This window comes from Sclerotinia sclerotiorum, genomic scaffold (assembly GCF_000146945.2).
Source record: "Sclerotinia sclerotiorum 1980 UF-70 scaffold_29 genomic scaffold, whole genome shotgun sequence".
NCBI classification, from domain to species: Eukaryota; Fungi; Ascomycota; class Leotiomycetes; order Helotiales; family Sclerotiniaceae; genus Sclerotinia; species Sclerotinia sclerotiorum.
In genome coordinates this window covers 36,122-56,472 of record NW_001820807.1, presented here as the reverse complement: position 1 = coordinate 56,472, position 20,351 = coordinate 36,122, and the positions used below count along the sequence as shown (strand labels likewise).

The window sequence follows — 20,351 nt, the reverse complement described above, 5'->3', positions numbered from 1 at the left end:
AACTAAGGATCTAAGTTACAGTAATGGTAGAATTGAAGATATTCCCAATTATGGTCCGTGCACCATAATGGTCATATGACCTCAATTCTAGGCCCATAATGACCTTAATTTCAACAAATGGTTTATTTCTTTTGGGCTTCAATTTTGTAGTCTCCGATTGTGGATGATATAATGGTTTTCTGTTTTTTAAGGGCTAATAGATTAATTGTTGAGCTAATATAGAAAGTGAAGTCTATTTTGATCTCTTAAATCTTTTTTAAAAGGGAGGTATTTGGTTCGAGGACTTTCTTTAGGATTGTAAGGATTGCAAAAGATCTAATGCTTTGGGTTAGATGTATTTGGTTGATTTATATAAATAAATAATTATCGAAGAGAATCTTATTTATAAGAATAATAATTAAAATAAAGTTTTTTTGAGTATAGGAGGGCTTGGAGCCTATAAGTATTGTAAATGTATTTGTATAAGTAGTGATTGGGAGGGAAAGAGGGGAAAGGGGGGTGATAAATGGAGTAATAGTTTTTTTAGGGGGGGGATGATTAGTAACAAAGGTGTCGAAGTATTGTTCGATGGTTGCCTTAAATTCAAGGCAAAGAGAGGTAAGGAGTTTTCGTGAACTTGATGGGAGAGCGCGAACTTCCTTAGAGCTTAGGTAGGTATCTAGGAGTTGGGTAACTGGGTTGAAGATGGATTGAGCATCGTTGACCTTATTGAGAAGGTTGCTGGCCTTGTCGGAAAGTGTTTTAGAGAGGTTTGGGGGGCTTGGGGTAGCCATCGTTTTTTTTGATCAAGAGAAGAGAGTTTTCCTGTGATTAAATACAAACGGGGCATGCCACGTGACCCGAAGGTGTGAGGCGTCACAGATTCTAAATCAAATACAATTGCTGGTCTATAAACACCCTTTTGGTCATATAATTCTTGTAAAAGAATCTTATTATTTAAAATACTTTTATATCTGAAAGTTATTTATATTTATTATATTATATAATATTTTATTTCTTTTATAGATATAATTAGATTGGAAATTTTCAATATTTTACTTATTTTAAATAATAATTTTTTTAATTAAAATATATATAAATATTATTTTCTTTCTATTATTATAAATTTATTATAAAATCGATATATTATATAAAAATATCAAAAATTTCTCAATTAAACTTTAAAGATTAATAATTGACTAACTTAAGATTTATTATAATTATTAACACCTCGCCTAATATATATATATCTATCTAACCTCCACCCCCACCCACACCTACATTCATACCCATACCAAGAATATATTTCATACAATGAATAAGAATAATAGCAAATACTTCTCCCCTCCTATCCTTCCCATCCCTTCCCATCCCATCCCTAACACCCACACGATACTCCATGCACCAACTCCAAACAGCCTATTAACTCTTCCAGCCAACCACCTAAAGCTAAGCTAAAGAAACAATACGATATATACAAGCCCAAGCCCCAGCCCAGCCAAAGCCCATCAGACAACCTACACATAATCCTCAGATGCATTTTAAAAGTGCCAAAGACGAATGCGATGATAAAGGGGTATCGATGCTCGAAAATGATGATTTGAAAGCCGACTACTCCGGAAAAAAAATGCAATTATTTACTCCCCCTTAAAGGATACCTCATTGAATGTACTTTATCGGTTGAGACCATGGATAATAACACAATGCAAAAAGTAAAAGAGAATCGATCTGCGTTACACGAACTCAGACACGTTCTGGTATACGTCTTCCCTGCGGCACGGCTAATTCAACTTCTTCATCACTACTCTCATCAACCATTTCATCTAGCATTCTGTCCGTTATCCTTCTACCATTGAGGTTATTTCTCACGGCAGATTTCCTACGACTCGCTGCTGGATATCCATTTTCACTTCCACAACTACTAACACTTTCTGCAAATTCCACTCTGCGTTGAGTTTGAGGTCCCATTTTACCCTTCCCATTTTGGGCTCTTTGAAGACTGAATTCTGCCCGAAGAGGACTATGCCGAGGACTTGTTTGACTTCCATGTGGAGGAGTTAAGGTAGGCTCCATAGATTGCGAGTTACCCGGTGAACCCATGGATAATAATGTTGCGATTGCATCTTGTTCTTGTATCGTTTTATTTACAGAAGTCATGGCATGCTCGGGACGGTTATAAGCAGTTGTATTCGGTGTTCGTGGAGCAGAATTATTGTTGAAAGAGTGGTGAGAGTTGGCGCTTGATTGTCCTGGCATGGATGGCGGTTTTGAAAATTTTGAATCTGATCGCCTGGATGAAGCAGTCGGTCGTATATCAGCTGGAGGAGCGAGAGATTTAGATTGTGGATATGAAGAGCTATATAAGTTGTGTCTGTAGGAATGAGCTCCATTGGCAGTAGAATGATCACGCCAGAATGATTCATAGGTTCTAGAAGGTGGTTCTGTTCGCGCGTACAGGTCAAAATCAGCTGTAGGTCGTTGTCCAAAGACGTCCGTAGATCCCTGGCCTTGAATATTTGCTATAGCTGCTCTAGGAGAGGTAAGAAAGTTTCTGCGGGCGTTGAAGGTTGAATTTGATGATGTTGGAGATCCGGCCTGCGATGCAATAGTTTCAACTTCGTTAATTGACTTTGATTCCCATCCATTGTTGACTTTAACCATTGCATAAGAAAGGCGGGTTCGTAATTCGGAAGATAGCTGTTTGGACTTAGTCAAATGCTTATTGCTCTAGAAATTATACTGACCTCTCCCAATCTGGTTGCGACTGAAGATACATTGCTGACTGTACTTGTATTTCTAGTATGGCTTCGGACAGGTGGTGGAGCTTTGGGACTGGGCGAATTTGAGTTTGAATTTGAAGTTTTTGGTTTTACATGACCATCTGCTGTTCTCTTCTGACTGGCATTCAGGGTGACGTTGGCTTTTGGAGGTGTTGTAGTAGTACTGCTTTCGAGTGGTATTTGTGCGGCAGCCAATTGTGAGAGTTGTGAAAGTTGCGATAATGGACCTCCATCTTGTGTGGTACTTTGTAACGAGAATTCCTCGATAGTAGGAGGTGTGAACACAAGCTCGTGACCATCTGTCGTCGATTGAGAATTGTTGGAGGTGGTCGCAGTTGCTTTCGCGGATTGTGTTGCGACGATACCCCCAGCACTTCCTACTTTTGTTTCTTGCGATAATAAATTTTGAAGCACCGTTGTTTCTACTAATGCCGGTTCATGCGCACCGATAGGGGTGGCAGTATTGTCGTTGTTTGCCATCAGAGGTATAATAAGACGCGGGTTTCCGTCGCGTCGAGTGGGACTCGATATTGTAAATTACCCGGATGCGAGAATGTCAATGTCGCGACAATAACTCGTAGATTGAATGATACCGGAATGATTTTGCGAAAGTAGCAATTGCTAGGGAATGAAGTCTTGATGTGATATAAAGATATATGTCGTGATAAGCTGTCGGAGCTAAGGATATATGAAGAGAGGTGTAGGTATGTCAATTGATTGATTTGTCGATATCGATGTTTAACTTTGGCTTGATAATGATTGTGGCGGGTGATATCGTTATGCTGGTCTGTGGGCAGGTGTGGTGGGTGGGGAGAAAGAAGGAATCAGGGTTGCGCGCGTCGGTCGTTGGTCGTTGGTCGCGAGAAAGACGCCTCAGTTGTTCCGCGTGTGTATTGACGGGTCTCCCCGGATATCTCTTCGAAGGGTCTTCTTTTTGAGCGACAGATAGAACAAGACAGATGTAGTGGAATTTGATTAATTTGATTGCTTTAAGAGTACCTCAATTTGTAGTGAATTTGACGCAAATATTTAATCAGGGAATAATATTGTATCATAAGATTGCAGTTGGTTGTTCCAATATGTATTACCTTCGCACTCGAGTTGAGTGCTGATTCCTCGAAGTGGGAGTAGGAGTGAGTGTGAGTGTGAGTGTGAGAGTGCAAGGAAGATGGATGAATGATAAAAATCAAGTAACGAGTTCCGTGAATGTGGGCTCTTATTAACTACCTATCTAGCATCTAACCACCTACCTACCCTACCATCCTCTCAAGCGTGCTTGGGGAGACGTGAGTTGAACCCCACCTAAAAAACCTGCACTTCGCGTAGTCACGGGGTTCTTAAGGGGTTATAATTTACCTACTATATCACGCCACAAGCGCTTGTTGAAGAATAAAAGAAGGAAAAAGAAGAAAAAAGTAAAATGAAACCAGCCTCACCCCACTATTGAGTTGAAGTGGGGGATTGGAGAAAATATATGGTGCGAGTGGTGACTTTGAATTGTGATTCACATTTGCTTGTTTGTGAGTGACCCATGTGAATAAGAATTCGATTGGTCGTGCATATACCAGTATGGTAAGGTTATAATCACATCTCAATATATATTAATCATGAAGGGCAACCATATAAAAATTATATGAGTAATTTGGCAAATAATTATCTTATGAGGCTGTGATTCGCCTAAGGCACACAATCCCCTGGATTATCTCGCCAAATCTACATTCCATACTACAATTCTTTGGATTGTAGATACAAGCCCAATACCAATGCGATGACATTATCCGAGGTATTAACTCACAAAATTTCTGTACACTAAAGTCATAGATAATCGTTCCCTAAAGAGCGGATGGAATAGATCACCTCCGTTGGGGCTCAGATGGATATTGGAGCTGCCAGATTAGATACCAAATGACGAAGAGGTTGATCTCGTAGATTCAATTTGACATTCCTCTGGTAAGTAGTCATTTATCTATTGTTGTTTAATTCAGGTCATATAAAGTATTAGGTCTGCGTTTTGCCTTGTCATGACCCTATTTTGCATAGGCAAGCCACATCTCCTGGTATCCAACGCTCATCGCGCGGTTATGCTCAAGCAAGATGTTAGGATGAACTCTATAGTATCAGCCTGGGAAGCTTGAATACCTCCTCAAAGCTTCTCTGGTAAGTTGAGTTCATTTCTGATTGGGTGAAGTGTCAAGGGCATCTTTTCGTGAGATGAACGTCTTTCGACATGCGAAGCTATTATAGCGTTCACTTCTCCCCTAACAATCCTCGTCTGGAAGCAATATTTACAAGGTCGTTGAGGAGTTGTCTTGTTGCCTGATATTGTCCGCCCTCTTCATACTCAACACTTGATGGTTGTGTGAGTTTCAACCTTCCTTCGCCAAGTACAAATGCGCCACATGCAATCTTAACAATCTTCACCTTCTCATGATTTAGGTCCAATGCCAAATGCGCCTTGATGTAACTTTTCAATGCAGCCATAAACGGAGATCCATCTTTCGTGATTTTACTTCCTCGGGAGAGCATACGAGGTAGATCTTCCCTGGCAATATGGATTTCAATAGTTTTGAGAGTAGCAGATCCACCAGGTATGTCGAAGCCAACGGATATTTGGATTTCTTTAATGATTTTCTGTAAACTAGCTTGGCGCTCTTCGGCTGTTGCATCTTCGTTGATCGTGTTGGATGTGTATTGCTCGAATGATTTCGACAAATCGTTTCCTTCCAATTTCAAGGCCGACACCCTTGTATCGAAAATCCGACAGACGTATTGTATGAATGTTTCCCTTAACGACAATGGCATGCGTGTTAATAGCAAAGGTAAACTCAGAAATCCAGATTCATCATCAGACGATTGCATGATTGAGTCGTTCATGTCGTCTTCGGGAGTCGAGCGTAATAAAATCGCAGTGTAGTTCGCCTTCTCGTAGTTGACTTCCACGAGTATTCCACGGTTATGTGTAGTCTCCGTCATGGACTCGCCAAGGTTCTCCTCTGTTGTATCCTCGACAGCCCATTCAGCTTCTCTTTTGAAAACTTTCCATACCACCGTTTGCAATACACCTACACGAGCCAATGGATCATCTTCAGACCCTAATCCAACCTGCACACCCCGTAAAACGTCACCTGCTAATATATCTCGAAATCGACGTGCATGTACTTGCAAGTCCGCATCATTAAGAGCTTCTTTGCCAATGTAGAGTGGAGAAGCACGATATATGGAAAATGTAGTGTTGTAAAGGGGATACTGAGAGCCAGGTGCCGGAGCCATTAATTCTACACCCCGCGGTGATTTGGGTCGCGTTTGTGAAATTGTTTGGCTGATCGCAATGTCTTCGAAAGTTATGAATTCTCAAAAGGGTTAAGAGGAACTTTTGTGACAATAATATTCCTAATTAATACTATGTCCATAAGAAAGAGGACAATTGTGCTTAGAGGCTTGTCCTGACCTTGACTTCAAGGTAAGATTATATATGACCCAGAAACGCGACGCGGGGACATTTTTGACAGGGATTAATGATGTAGCATCATTAGCGCGAATTTTCGAAGATCCCTCAAGACCTTACGCACGTGACATGTACTTTAATGGGCCACATGATTGCTGATTAGCCCTTCAAAACTTCAATTCTCATCGCTCGATTTCAAGGTTTCCATTTCTTTACTTGAATTTCAATTGTTAATGAGTTTGAAAACTTATATATATGTGCCATAAATCAAGAGTCATTTACATACTCCGACGTTGCCTTTTTACGGCCACCATCGACATCGACCACTTATCAACCACTTTCATTGTATTTTTACTTCCCTCGTACGTTAAGGTTATCAATTCGTTCTTACCTCAGAAGTTGTGCATAATTTTTCTCGATTGCTTTTGGTTCATACTTTTTGCGGTGTACCTTGTTCTTTGCACTATAATTAGATTCTGATCTCGTCCGAGCAACTTGGCAGCTCGAGCGGCAGCTAGTTCTATATGCACTCTAAAAGGAACTTTCGAAGAAGTAATTTTATGGAGCTATGATGTTCCGTCATTGCTTTACGGTTTTATTCCACATGACATAAAGTTTTACATGAATCTTGAAGCCTATCTCTGCATGTAACGAGTGTTACCACTGTGTCGCTGTCTTTCACGTTATGTCGAGCTTAAGATGACAAGGGTTTAACCTCGAAGTTTCAGGAGAGATCATTGGATGACAGGGAAGCATAGACGTAAGTGTCCAACGTTGATTCAATATGCTAGGAAAACTTTTAGGGAACTTCCTTCTATATCACTGATAGAATGAATTCTCAGTCTGTGCCGGTATGCGGAGAAAGGCCTAGGAGTGTTACTCGCGGATAAACATGGTTCCGCACGCTTAATCTATGTCATTCTGATTCGAGGATGGGACATGAGCATGAATGCCCAGAAAAGAATTCTGTTGAAGGCAATTGGCGCTAAGTTTTAAAGTATTTTGGGAAACTGGCATCTTGGCACCTTTTGAAGCATCAAGAATCTTTGTGAGTTTGGACTTGGTTATGCATCTGAAATTACTTCCCCATTCACACTGACATCTCAGCCCTTTTCTTTTGGGAACAAGCTGTTCTATTCTTGGTCAGGGCTTTCTCGTCAATGCTTAAAGCCTTTCTGATACTAGCTCCCACCGTTTAAATTCTCAATCAGCCTATTATCATGAAAATGATTTTTTGACATGCAACAATTCGAGCCTGAGCGCAGCTACATGTACGCATATAGTCGTGAGTAAACCCTCAAGATTTTGAGACGCAATCGGTAAACATTACAAGTACGCTAGATTCGAAACAGCCGTCGGGAAAGATGGGATCAACCCCTACATTGAATTCATGATTCAATCATCACCAAAAACTACATTGTTAAATACGCCTAAGCAACAAAATCGTTCGATTCTTGAAGTCCAGTGCCAATTTATGATTTTAATCGAAAGATTTCGACAGATTCAAAACTGAGAAGTGGAAATTTTGAATCGTCAACGTCATATAAAGAAAAACAAAATTCTTCCAGTCATCTCATGTCACAGATCAATGGTGAATTTCGATTAGATGAAATTGCTTTACTATCGTTTCAGAGCAGATCGCTGCTTACAATGAAACCTTTCGCGTGCTCTACCCGAAATGGGCGCCTCCATCGGGTAATTTGTCTGAGCGTAGTTTTTCCAACGTCCGCTACCCAGTTTTTCTGGAACGACCATTGAGTCCAATCTTTCCACTAATTTACTTCGGACGCATCTGGGGTTTTCTTGGAGTTCCTTGGCCATGGGTATATACAACGTTGACGGATCAATCATAGCGAGTCAGCCGTTCACTCTTCATCATCAATGTTCTCATAATTTACACTCGCTTATCTATATTCACAATGAAGTTCTCGTGTGTCCTATTTGTCCTTTCCATTCTCACATTCTCTACTGCCTTACCCGTCACACGACGTGGTTTCATCAATGGGTTGGCTGTTCGTGAGGGAAACTCTACTTTGGCATCATTTGGCAATTCTACATCCTCATCGGCATCATCAATATCTTCTGGTAGCGCAAAGCCAAACACAACGATCGACTTTGAAGATCTAAAAAGTGATGCCGCCGCAAAAAAAGCAACTAGCGGTAGCAAAAGCAAAGTTACAGCAGCACAAGTCAAATCAGCAGTATCTGGATTTGCTAATGATGCCAACACCGTATCAGCTGCCTTAAACAAACTTCCCAGTATGACGAATATATTGGAAATCGCTTCGCTTGCCGGAAAAGCATTCAATGCAGAATCCGACGAGGATTCCCAAAGATCGGTTCTGTTTGCCGCGGCGGGTAGTGCAGGTTCCTCGGCAAACAGCAAGATCGTTAAGAACACTCCTGCGGTCCTCAGAGGCTTGAAGGCTATGATGGTAAATCCTTCAATTTTCTCTGTAAAGTATAATGTGGCTACTATCGAAGCTGCTCGGTAAGCATCTTCCACATCGATTCAAATCTCGGTTCATGAGCTTACGCAAAATAGAAATCCCAATATTCTGCCTAGTATCACACAACTCTCAAATGCAGCGTTGAGTGCAATGAATTTAGCTCCAACGGCGCAGAAGTTCCCTGCTACTGGACAAGATTAGGCCGGTCCCAGAGCTGCACGCGTCAGATTATTTGACTCGCGTCTCTTGTTGTATGGGCGGGAGGTACTCTTAAAGGATAATTAAGGATTTATTTTGCCTTATTTCCGTTTCTTTGCTGTGCATATACTTTACTTTTTTTGGTGTGCGGGAAATCTGGGGGCGTTACGTTTGGATAGGGCGTTACGTTTGAACAGGAATGGGATACCATGGGATCGGAGTTATTTTTTGTTAGGAAGGAAAAATGCAAAGTTGTTTTTAGGAAATCGAGAAGATATCCAGTATAAGGAGATTGTAAGAGTCTTAAATTTGAGATACAAGGGTTTGCTTCTCGGGCAGCAATTTGCGCCAGAATTTATTTTCTCACGTGTCACGCGCTTTTCATGATGCTCAATCGCATTACCACAATATCTATACCCGCACTGAAGGCTCAAGTATAAACAACGAAGAAGATGACATATCATTTCATTTCATTCGCAAGCTCCTTCTAAAGACGAATCCCCAGGAAGCTCAACGAGAAAATTAAACTCGGATAATATATGACCAGTCTTAAATCCACGGATTCACAAATCTAAGAAACTCCAAAGATCTTTAATAAGTGACCTATACAGGCATGAACTCTAGCAATAAGTTATCTGTGTCTCTCTTGCTATGGTATGAAAATTTATTCTTCTATCCTTCTTATCTACACTAATATATTCATATAAGCTCTGAATAACCCTATCCATAAAAGTCTTAATATGCTGAAGAGCCCGCACGCAGGAATCCCATCCTATTATATCTTCCCTTTCATATCCTACTTACTTATTTAAACCTCTCTTGAATCCCGTGTTTCTCTACATACAGTTTAGCTACTTGTTAATTTATCCCTTCACCAAGGTGCAGAAATGCATGTATAATTCGATGGGTTTGTTTATAGGAGAGGAGGAGAAGGATATATGTGGCTAGGTTTTTTTTTTTTTTTTCTAGAAATTAATGGGGTGGTGGAATGGGAGTTCTGGATTCTTGGATGTGTGAATTAATTTTGGGGTGGTAAGGATATGGTTATGGTTATGGTTATGGAGCAGAAGAGTGAAAATGGGATGGAATCTTTGAATATTTCACATGTTGTTACTGTTTGTGGGATATATCGCGAAGGGGATGCTGCTGATGAAGTTAACCTGTGGAGGGTGGCATTGTGGTATAACACTTCAAGAAACGGGACGACTAAGACGGCGGACAAGGATGTCATTTATTTCTTAGTATATGTAGTCTTCTATCTATATTTCCCACCATCTCATAACTTTACGGGTTTTAATATAATGTTGTCTATCAGTCTTACTGGAGGCCCATCAGACAAACCAAGATCCTCTCCAGGTTGTGGTGCTTCTACTGGCAACATCTTTATCGCTCCACTCAAAATTGCGCCTTTCGTTTCGTCAACTTCCTGGATCTCTTCCATGTTCATAGGATCCGTCAATGATATATAATCCAACTCGAACCTTACTCGTTCCTCGGGCTTCAATTGATGCTGTTCCATTAGCAACAATTTCGCCAATTCCAATGCAGGTCCCAAGAGCTCATCTCTTGATCGATGTCCAAGTTTATATCCCTGCTCGGCCACTCTGAGCACTTTGAATAGTGCTGTAGCTACATCCCTTCTCCTCTTCCTAAATAAACATTCCTTGAACTCAATGCCAGACCATCGTGCTCTCTTTGTGTATCTCCGATGACAACTTTGGTATCCATGCAGAAATCCCTAACCATCTTCTTTATAACCACAGTCTGCTGAACATCCTTTTGTCCAAAATATACCTTCTCTGGCATAACAATATTAAATAACTTCATACAAACAGTAGCCACTCCTCTGAAAAATGTTGGCCGACTGGCCCCCTCCAACAGCTCTCCAACCGGTGTGATTGTGACAAAGCTCCCTTTCGCTTTAACTTCTTGACTCGGCGGCCCACTAGGATACATTGTCTCTGTTGTAGGCGCAAATACCGCGGCAATCTTTCCCATGTTTCCATTATCAGCTAATTCCATGTCGAGATCCTTCAACATCTTGCAATCCTTTTCCCATGTCTTCGGATAACTATCAAGATCTTCGTGAACGCCGAATTGAGTTGGATTGACATAGATGCTCACTATCACATTTGAATTATCTGCAGCGGCAAGACGAATGAGTGATAAGTGACCCTCATGAAGAGCTCCCATAGTTGGCACAAGACCAACCGTTCGATAATCGATTAGTTGTTTGCGACGCCATTGGCGAAGCGCAGGTACATCTCGGAAGATCTTGATGGAGGTACTTGGTATTGTAGGATTGGCGATTCGATGGAGCAAGGCAGAAGCCGTCGAGAACATTCGCGGGGAACAGTATGCTCGAGTGGAGGAGTCGAAGAGGGGCACCACTGATCGGCGCATTGGGAACGACATCATCGCGAACAATTGAGCCTGTTGTACTCCAAAGTGAGTTTCAAAGTTAATTTAGATGAGAAACTAATATGTTCAACCCAGTTAGGGTCCATATCGGCAAGAGATATCAATTTGAGTCATCCTGTTCTGTTATGTGCAGCGTAGAATGAAGCCTGAGATAATTTTTGACATTTGCGGGTGGGACGCTTATCCAGGAAAAGCTTAGACCTCCCGCCCTACAGTACATACTAGCGGGGCTGTGATGAAATGGCCCGAGCTCAACTTTTTTTCTGGGACGAAACTTTTGCTTTTGCATTTGCATCTGCATCTGAGCAATTTCTTGTACGAATTCTCGGCATTTCAAAGCAAACTTTCAACAAACAGTAACGATGGCTGACGATGGAATGTTAATGAATTTTGAGATTGGAGAGGTACCAATAGTTACCAAACAGTCATTTAAAGGAGGACGTTGGAAGGATCGATTGGCTGCGAAGAAAACCGCACAGCACCGAGTTTCTAGGAGCACAAGTAAGCCCTCGACGAGAGAGATATTTTCCGAACGACAACATGATACTGGCGCTGAAGAGTACATTGGTCGCGAGCCTTCATTGAGGGCACCAAAGAGACAACGGGTTGACGATAATTACGATTCTTACGGTGGAAGAAATGAAAGTACAGCAGCTTATGCTTCCGGGAAACTTCCATCTGGCAGCATAAATCTAGGCCGGGGTAGGAAAACTACCTTCCAGGAAGAAACTAGGCCTGCATTTGTTGCTGGTAAATTACCCCCTGGTAGTATCAACATTAGTGGAAAGAAGGCGACCCCAATTCAGGAAGAAACCAGGCCAGCTTTTGTTTCTGGAAAATTACCTCCGGGAAGTATAAATTCTGGTGCAAGGAAGGCGATTTCTTTCCAGGAAGAAAAGAAACCTGCTTACATTTCTGGAAAGCTCCCACATGGTAGTATCGATGGCATGCGAAACCGTGAAATGGCCGCTGTGCACCGCGAGATCGCCGAAGGTGGGAGAAAGCCAGGCCAGGTTGTCTCGTCTCTATTCACATTCAATCCTACTTCGAAGAAAAAGTTTGATGAACCAGAAGAAGAATCAGAACCGGCAAAACCGTCCAATGCGCCTTTGACAGAGGAAATGGCGACGTTCACAAATCTAGGACTATCGAGAAGACTTGCCGCCCATTTATCTACAAAACTTGATATGAAAGCCCCGACTGCAATTCAAAAAGCATCTGTGACGCAACTGATATCGGACGATAGCGATGCTTTTATACAGGCAGAGACTGGATCTGGAAAAACGTTGGCGTATCTACTGCCCATAGTGGAGCGAATATTGGCTTTGAGTGATAATGGGATACAAATACATCGAGATTCTGGACTTTTCGCCATTATTCTTTCACCTACGCGGGAATTGTGTAAACAAATCGCAGCTGTTCTGGAGAAGGTTTTACGCTGTGCTCCATGGATAGTTGGTACGACAGTCAATGGAGGAGAAAGCAAACAATCAGAAAAGGCTAGACTCCGAAAGGGTGTCAACATCCTTGTTGCAACGCCAGGGCGATTGGCAGATCATCTTGACAATACCGAAGTGTTGAATGTAGCTACTGTGAGATGGCTAGTGTTGGATGAGGGAGATAGATTGATGGAACTTGGATTCGAGGAAGAGATTAAAGGTATCGTTGAGAAAATTGGTCGGAGATCTGTGGCTAGTGGTAGTTCGGAAATGATGTCTCTTCCGAAGCGGAGAGTTACAATTCTATGCTCTGCTACGATGAAGATGAACGTTCAGCGCTTGGGAGAAATCAGTTTAAAAGATGCTGTACACATTCAAGCGGATCCATCGGAACAAGAGAAACAAGACAAGGCGAATGGTATTGAAGCCGATGATAAAGCATTCTCTGCCCCTACCCAATTGAAGCAGTCATATGCTATCGTTCCTGCGAAGCTCCGCCTTGTTACTCTAACGGCTCTCTTAAAACGTGCCTTTGCAAGAAAGGGATCCGTGATGAAAGCAATTGTTTTTATGTCTTGTGCAGACTCTGTCGACTTTCACTTCTCGCTCTTTTCTCGCAGCGCCGAGAAGTCAGCTGAAGCTTCAGAAGAGGGAAAGGTCGATCCACCCACGCTGCCTAAGTCAGAACTGATCAAAGAGACTATTACGCATGGAGCTACGATTTCAAACAACTCCAACCCTGTAATTTTACACAAGCTTCACGGATCTCTTGCACAAAACATTAGAACGGCAACGCTCAAGGCGTATTCTGAATCTGCCGATCCTTGTGTTTTGATATGTACTGATGTTGCATCTCGAGGTCTTGACCTTCCAAATGTTGACTTTGTCATCGAATACGATCCGCCTTTCAGCGCCGAAGATCATCTGCATCGTGTTGGACGAACGGCCAGAGCTGGTCGTGAGGGTCGTGCTTTGATCTTTCTCATGCCCGGCACCGAGGAGGAATATGTATCTATCTTGGCTTCCGGGTACCGTGAAGGAAGGAAGGCCCTGACACATCACACTGCTGAAGATTTGATACAAAAGGGTTTCGGTGGTACGGGTCGCGAATGGGAAGAGAGGGCTACGAATTTCCAACTAGAGGTTGAGCGATGGAGTTTAGATTCACCAAGATATCTCGAAATGGCACGTCGTGGATTTCAGAGTCACATCAGAGCTTATGCCACTCACGTTGCAAACGAGAGACACATATTTAATATGCAAGAACTGCACTTAGGTCATTTAGCCAAAGCATTCGCCTTACGAGACAAGCCTGGAAGTATCAAGGTACCAGGATTAAGACCAGCGAAAATGACAAAAGCAGACAGAAGTGTCGCGGCTAGGAAGGCGAAGAGAGGTGAAAAAGAAGAAGAGAAAGCTCCAGAGGGAGAAAGAGTACGGAAACAGAGGAAAATGGAGTTGGATCTACCTACTGTGGATAGTAATGAGGTTGCCGCGAGGATGAAGAGGAAGATGAAGGAACATATGTCTGCCGCGAGTGAGTTTAACATTGGTTGAGTAGTGGTTCACCTCATTGTCAGTACTACAAAAATACAACTCAAATTGATGATCATTTTCATAAGTCAACTTGAAGAGACATTCATCTGTTCTTTTACGTTTTTCTCGTCACTTCTTTAATGATTCAAGATTTATGACATCCTTCTTGTAAAATAAACAATGTCGCACAAGATATTTGAGGCTTCTGACTAGATTACTGTTATCATCCGCCGCAAGGCAATCAGAAATGACAAGTCCATTCCACAGTTAATAAACCACGGATCTGAAAACATCGAGACTACCTCAGATACATGATTGCGTCTTCGGATTCAGTTCCTTCGCCCAGTTCTAGGGTCACCCATTGTCCCGTCAGTAGAGTCAATGGCCTCATGTTCTCACGATGGAGATGCCAACGCCTGTAATAATGAATGGACCACTCTTCACGAGCTCTGCCGAGAAGTGGAGACATATAAAGTTCAAGTGCATGTATTCTTTGTGACGCCGTACTCAAGTTATTTGAAAGTGAGGGTGCTCGGTGCCGGGATTTCTGGTCTATGAACTGCTGCACTAAATATCCAGGAGCATTTAAGCTAATGTGGTGGTCAGATGGAAGGAAGTAAAAGGGGTATTCAGTGGCATTTATTCTTTAGAAGGTTAGAGGTTGCTAAAGATAATCTGCAAATGAATAATGCAATTGTAAAATAATAATCTCTGGGTGACTGCAGTTGGATGGTAAATGATTCAAATAGATGTTCCATTAAAATATGAAGTTAAAATGGAAGATATGACTCATGAATTCATTAGTGAAATAACTAAGTGGGAATAGCTTCACTTTCCCGTTTACAACTAATTCAGGCCCCAAGGCCGCTATTTTGTCCAGATATCATGCCTTTTTATACGGCCTAGGGGATCCAGTTTTGCCATAATTACCGGCTCTTCTACGATCAAGATGGCTGTATTTATAGGCAAACAAAACCCGTAATCATGATTTGATTCTAGTCATGGTATACGGGTGAGAAAGCACATTACGGTTTGGTTTACGATATCAAAATTCTTTGGTTTATTTCTACGCTAAACAATAATAATAATGTTTTAATCATTGCTAACAGGAAGTATTTGAATAAAACAAAGAAAAAACTTGTAGAATTACTACAGTATCTGATACGAATCTAGTTCCTAGATGTTGTAATTAGACGTATATCTTAGACAACAACTATTTACCGAGACGCTAAGTATCCTTCGGTTAACCGTATTGTCTCGGGTACTTGACACTACTATTTTCCAAAAAGTATAAAGTTAAACTCGATTCTACTCTTACAATGTAAAATAAACAACCATTCGAACACTACCGTTATCATCAGTCTTGCAAAGGAAAAGCGGAAACTATTTGAATATTTGATATTCGATAATTAATACCTTAAGCAACCATGCATCATGGACCAAAGCAATACACAACACTTTGGTATGTTAACATCAACAAGCAATCGACTTTTACTTACAGTATTTGTATGCGTTGTTATTTCAAAAGCCATCACATTATTTGTACCTGGTCACTACAACTTTACAACAATCAGAACATACAGAAAAACTATTACATTACTTACGATACTAATCTTTCTCATCGTCGCCATGGATATCGAAACCTTTAAGCAGCTCCTCCCATTCCTTCCGAAGTTGATCAATTACGCAAAAACTTGTTATAAATGGTTGAAAGATTCGGGAATAAGCAATGAATCTATTTCCTGGGGCGCGGCTTTTGTCTTAGCCGTCGGCTTAATCCTTTTATCTGTCTACTACGTCTTGAAATCTTTCTTCGAATTCGTTGAGCACCTCGCCGGATATTTCTTCGGATTTTTTAAGGATCTCTCTAAATATAAACGCGCCTTCCGATTTTTGAAGCATTTCTTAAATAGCATCCAACCTTCGGCAGTTATAGCATCTCTCAGCGTCCTCTTCATTTTCCATCGTAAATTGGATTCAGATCTCGGACAAAATCAGCGGTTTGTTCTTGCTCTTATAGCAATAGGAATGATCACGTTTTGTCTTATCATAGAGAGACCGAAGGAACAACCAACAGATGTGACTAGAGTTCAAGCAGAAGCGGCTAGAGTTCAAGAAGACGCTGTTGGAGTCCAATCAACAAGTAAGTTAATCCATTCTATTTGCTGCTTACATTTAGATTCTCATACTAACGAGTCTAATAGCTTAACAAAGCCGATCCTGTCCTTCGGATTCCCGTTCAATGCTTCTACACTCGAAGACATTTCCAACGATTCGATCCTGGGCACACAGGTTTTATGGTAGGGAGGAGTTTAGGTTTCTGCAATTTGGTTATTTTGTTCATGTCTTTCATATTATGGTGCGACATGGAAAGGGTTATGGTTTTTAAGGGAATATTTAGTGGGGGTCGGATGGGCCGAGCTGGTACAACTGGACTGGCTATGGGAAAGTCATGAATTGTTAAGAGCTGAATAGCTCAATTACCGGATGCATTGTACATACTGAGCTATCAAATGAATCCAATTCCAGAAGCGCTTGCCGTTCTCGGATTCGAGGTTCGGATTCTAATGAATGAATTTCCTTGCAATTTTTTCTTCCTCCTGTGAGATTTTCTCTCGTGATTAAATCTTCAAAATGACATGTGCTTTCTGATCTTCAAAGAATGCTTGAACGCAAATAAAATCTAATGATTAGCTTTGTGATACTAGAGTGAAAAAAAATCCTTGCACGCAGAGCATACCAGTAAAATACACTTTGAAACAATGTTAGCGGCAAAAAAAAGAGAGAAAAAACTTAAAATAGATACTATTGCACAGTTACTAATTGCTTATGAAGAACATTGATAGATTATTGTTCATTCCCATCCATCCAACGAGCATCTCCTTTTATTTTCTCCTATTCATTTGTCAGTCAAACTTAAAACTGCGGCTGGGTGTATAGGCTCCTCAAACTCAGACTTCCTCAACTACAGCAACACTTATGTCCACCACCTCCCCAGTTTCATTCTCAGGTTTATCGGGAAGGCAATTGTAACAGCATCTATGAGCTCAGCCGCGAATGCGGGGATGAGGTTGGGATTTGGGGTGCAAAATTTTGGATGCAGTTGGGTATGTGGGGTCTATAGGGGCGAATGGTGGTTTTGTTTTCGATATATTAAGGGAGTAGCTGATGTACTGAAGAATTAAGTATGGATGCTAGATGAAAAGGAAGTATTGGTGAGCTGAGATTCAACGGAGGATATAAAAGCTCCAAGCAACGAGATGGAGATTTGGGGAATGCTTTAGAAGTGATATTTAGTCATTGTGCTTTTGTGTATATTTACACTGCCCTAGAATTCCCCAAATTAGATACAATGATAACAGATAAAAACTTTTTTCGTTCTTTATTTTGAACGAATATGGTTTGAAATAAAGGGATCGGCGCTTAGTTAATAGTAATACAGGACACATCCATTTAGCTAAGTCTTATAATCCGGTAAAGGAGATTTGGATTATTGGCAGCAAAATTGAGGCAATGGTGTATAAAAGGGCAGCACTGTAGATTCTAACCCCAAATTCCATCTCCATCAACAACTGTGCTGAATTTGTATCGAAACAGAGCTGAGCCTGCCATCTATACATGTTGCCTATTAAAGGAATGGAGAAATTTGCAAAGAATGATGGGATAGATGGTTCCTTTGAGTAAGCTGAACAAAAGTCTCATTCATGTGCCAGACCTTCAAAAGAGCATTGAAGTTTACTACCTGTAGATTTGAATATAATAGGTGAGATAGGATAAATTTTCCAGAGGACCAAGATCTTTCCTTACTAGAATGTTTTGAAAACATCATGATCCTCGATAATTGATGTGTTATATCTTGAGATAGTGCTGTGAATATTTGTGATATTGTGGGTTTAAAAGTAGGACGGCAAGCTAGGCCAAGTGTCGAAAAGTAACTCTAGCTTCAGATGCGGCTCAATCAACACAATAGTTAAATTGATTAATACAATACTTAGCAGCAAATATGCTCACAAATGGCTGCGCAACGGGAACCCACAGGGCGGGTTCTTGCCCTGGTGGGTAGCCCATGGGCTGGCGGGCCAGGTTGTTGAAGAATCTAAATGGGCACCCATAGGCTATCTGCAGATTATCTGCGGGCTACCCACTAACCTACAGACTACTCACCAATCTATGGATTGACGGGTTATTCATGAATAATCTGCAGATAATTTATCGGTACTCTACAAATTTGTGGATATCCTACACAATGTATCCAATAGTCTGGATTGCAAGATTAATTAGATATTTCAAGTTAACCAATCAAATTTTAGTTTATTGATATATTAAATAATCTATTTTGAATATTAAAGTACCTTAATAAATTGGATTATAATCTAGTTCATCTAGACTTTTAAATTATTTAATAATTGAATTGTATAATATAAAATCACTTTTTATTATAATTAATAAATTTTAAATATAACGTAACTTATGGTGAACCGGGTCATAATTAGCCCATCACTAACTTCAAACTATAATAATTTTTGCTATGCGTCTCGAACCACCTCTTACACCTTCTCAAATTGAAGAGAAGATACAGAATGCTATTATTGCACTTCAATTAAAGGAAATTGATTCAATTAGAAAGGTTGCAGAGTATTTTGAAGTTTCTAAGTCAACTTTTATAACTAGGGTCGCTAGAAGGAAATCATGTATCCAATCTCACGAAATGGCTCAAATTCTTTCAAACACAGAAGAAAATACATTAGTATAATGGATCTTATATTTTATTATTATTAGATTCTTTATTATATCTATATTGATAAAGGAAATAGCTGATGAAATTCGTATTCGATACATCCAAGTCGTATCCTCTCCAAACCCTACCTCGACAAATATTCCACTTATAGGCCACGAATGGATCTATAGGTTCCAAAAACGATATCCAGAACTTAAAGTATACTATTTATATCAATTAAAGTCTAATCAGACTAAAGAGGCAATTCCAAAGAATATTCAGATCTAATTTGATATATTCCAAGCATATCTTATTGAGCGAAAGTATAAATTAAATAATATATATAATATAAACGAAATTGGATTTGTAATCGAAGGTATTCAAAGTACTTGTATTATAGTCGATTCTATTCAGAAATCGAATTGGAAGATTATAATTGATAAGCAAGAATAGATAACTGTATTTGAATATATTAATACAATTGGAAAGGCTTTATTATCTATAATTATTTTCAAGATTCAAAATACGAATACTATATAGATTCCAAAGGATACATTTTAAGATTGATAGTTCTTTATTTGTTGGGTTTCTTGAGACTAGAAAGAGCATCAGATTGAATTTATTGATTCTCTAGCTAAGCAGTTAAGCTGCGAGCATATATTCAAAAAAATGAAGGAATAGGTTGGGTATTCGGCCTTCGGAATTAAAGTGCTTTAAAATCAAAATATTGAAAGCAAACAAACAGTATACCAAAAAGGAAAGAATGAATTAAAAGTTGAGTTTTGTTTGCTCCTTATATGCATATGCACTATATATGCATATGCTGCCAAGATCCCAGGAGGTCAACATTATTAGTATAAGTGGATGGACCTCAAATAGTTATGGATTAAAATAATTACAAAGGGTTTTCGAGCCAGAATCCAAGAAAGTGTCAAATGATCAACCTCGACTTTTAATCATGGATGGTCATTCAAATCATATTATAAACAATCTAATTGCTTTTTATATAGAGAAGAATATCGATTTGCTTATACTATCCTTTTATTACTTTCATTTGCTTCAGCCTCTTGATATTGGAGTATATAAACCAATAAAACGATATCATTCTTTAAAGGTCGATCGATATTCTCAAACTGGTGTAAAATGAATCCAAAGAGCTGAATGGGTAGAACTATTTCAAAAGATCAGAATGAAAGCAATCAATTCTTCTAATATTAAAGTTGGTTAAAGAGGAATTGGTTTGATACATTTTTCCCCACGAAAAGTACTTGATATATTACCATTTAATCCCTCCCAACAATTTTCTACTTTACAAATAAGAACTACCAATCAAGGTCTAGACTTTTCTATACTCCAAAGTTCTCCTCCAAATAGAACAGAACCAAG

At 40.2% G+C, this 20,351-nt stretch overlaps 8 protein-coding genes across 8 annotated transcripts; 4 read left to right on the top strand and 4 right to left on the bottom strand.

Moving 5' to 3' along the window:
- Positions 1 to 397: 397 nt before the first annotated feature.
- On the bottom strand, positions 398 to 773 carry SS1G_14044 (predicted protein; the record flags this gene model as incomplete). The annotated part of the gene is made up of 2 exons (XM_001584897.1): positions 398 to 436; positions 546 to 773. The coding sequence occupies 2 exons, from the start codon at positions 771 to 773 to the stop codon at positions 398 to 400; spliced, it is 267 nt and encodes an 88-aa protein (XP_001584947.1).
- A 949-nt stretch (positions 774 to 1,722) lies between these two features.
- SS1G_14043 (hypothetical protein) lies at positions 1,723 to 3,239 on the bottom strand (the record flags this gene model as incomplete). Its single annotated transcript, XM_001584896.1, has 2 exons — positions 1,723 to 2,676; positions 2,724 to 3,239. The coding sequence occupies 2 exons, from the start codon at positions 3,237 to 3,239 to the stop codon at positions 1,723 to 1,725; spliced, it is 1,470 nt and encodes a 489-aa protein (XP_001584946.1).
- Positions 3,240 to 5,006: 1,767 nt separating this feature from the next.
- Positions 5,007 to 6,029, bottom strand: SS1G_14042 (hypothetical protein; the record flags this gene model as incomplete). Its single annotated transcript, XM_001584895.1, has 1 exon — positions 5,007 to 6,029. The coding sequence occupies one exon, from the start codon at positions 6,027 to 6,029 to the stop codon at positions 5,007 to 5,009; it is 1,023 nt and encodes a 340-aa protein (XP_001584945.1).
- A 2,094-nt stretch (positions 6,030 to 8,123) lies between these two features.
- SS1G_14041 (predicted protein) lies at positions 8,124 to 8,855 on the top strand (the record flags this gene model as incomplete). The annotated part of the gene is made up of 2 exons (XM_001584894.1): positions 8,124 to 8,695; positions 8,750 to 8,855. 2 exons carry the CDS (start codon positions 8,124 to 8,126, stop codon positions 8,853 to 8,855), a joined length of 678 nt encoding a protein of 225 aa, XP_001584944.1.
- A 560-nt stretch (positions 8,856 to 9,415) lies between these two features.
- Positions 9,416 to 11,267, bottom strand: SS1G_14040 (hypothetical protein; the record flags this gene model as incomplete). Its single annotated transcript, XM_001584893.1, has 4 exons — positions 9,416 to 9,455; positions 9,657 to 9,688; positions 10,174 to 10,362; positions 10,647 to 11,267. 4 exons carry the CDS (start codon positions 11,265 to 11,267, stop codon positions 9,416 to 9,418), a joined length of 882 nt encoding a protein of 293 aa, XP_001584943.1.
- Positions 11,268 to 11,635: 368 nt separating this feature from the next.
- Positions 11,636 to 14,269, top strand: SS1G_14039 (hypothetical protein; the record flags this gene model as incomplete). Its single annotated transcript, XM_001584892.1, has 1 exon — positions 11,636 to 14,269. One exon carries the CDS (start codon positions 11,636 to 11,638, stop codon positions 14,267 to 14,269), a length of 2,634 nt encoding a protein of 877 aa, XP_001584942.1.
- A 360-nt stretch (positions 14,270 to 14,629) lies between these two features.
- On the top strand, positions 14,630 to 14,806 carry SS1G_14038 (predicted protein; the record flags this gene model as incomplete). Its single annotated transcript, XM_001584891.1, has 1 exon — positions 14,630 to 14,806. The coding sequence occupies one exon, from the start codon at positions 14,630 to 14,632 to the stop codon at positions 14,804 to 14,806; it is 177 nt and encodes a 58-aa protein (XP_001584941.1).
- A 1,071-nt stretch (positions 14,807 to 15,877) lies between these two features.
- Positions 15,878 to 16,552, top strand: SS1G_14037 (predicted protein; the record flags this gene model as incomplete). The annotated part of the gene is made up of 2 exons (XM_001584890.1): positions 15,878 to 16,248; positions 16,453 to 16,552. The coding sequence occupies 2 exons, from the start codon at positions 15,878 to 15,880 to the stop codon at positions 16,550 to 16,552; spliced, it is 471 nt and encodes a 156-aa protein (XP_001584940.1).
- Between the last annotated feature and the right edge of the window lie 3,799 nt (positions 16,553 to 20,351).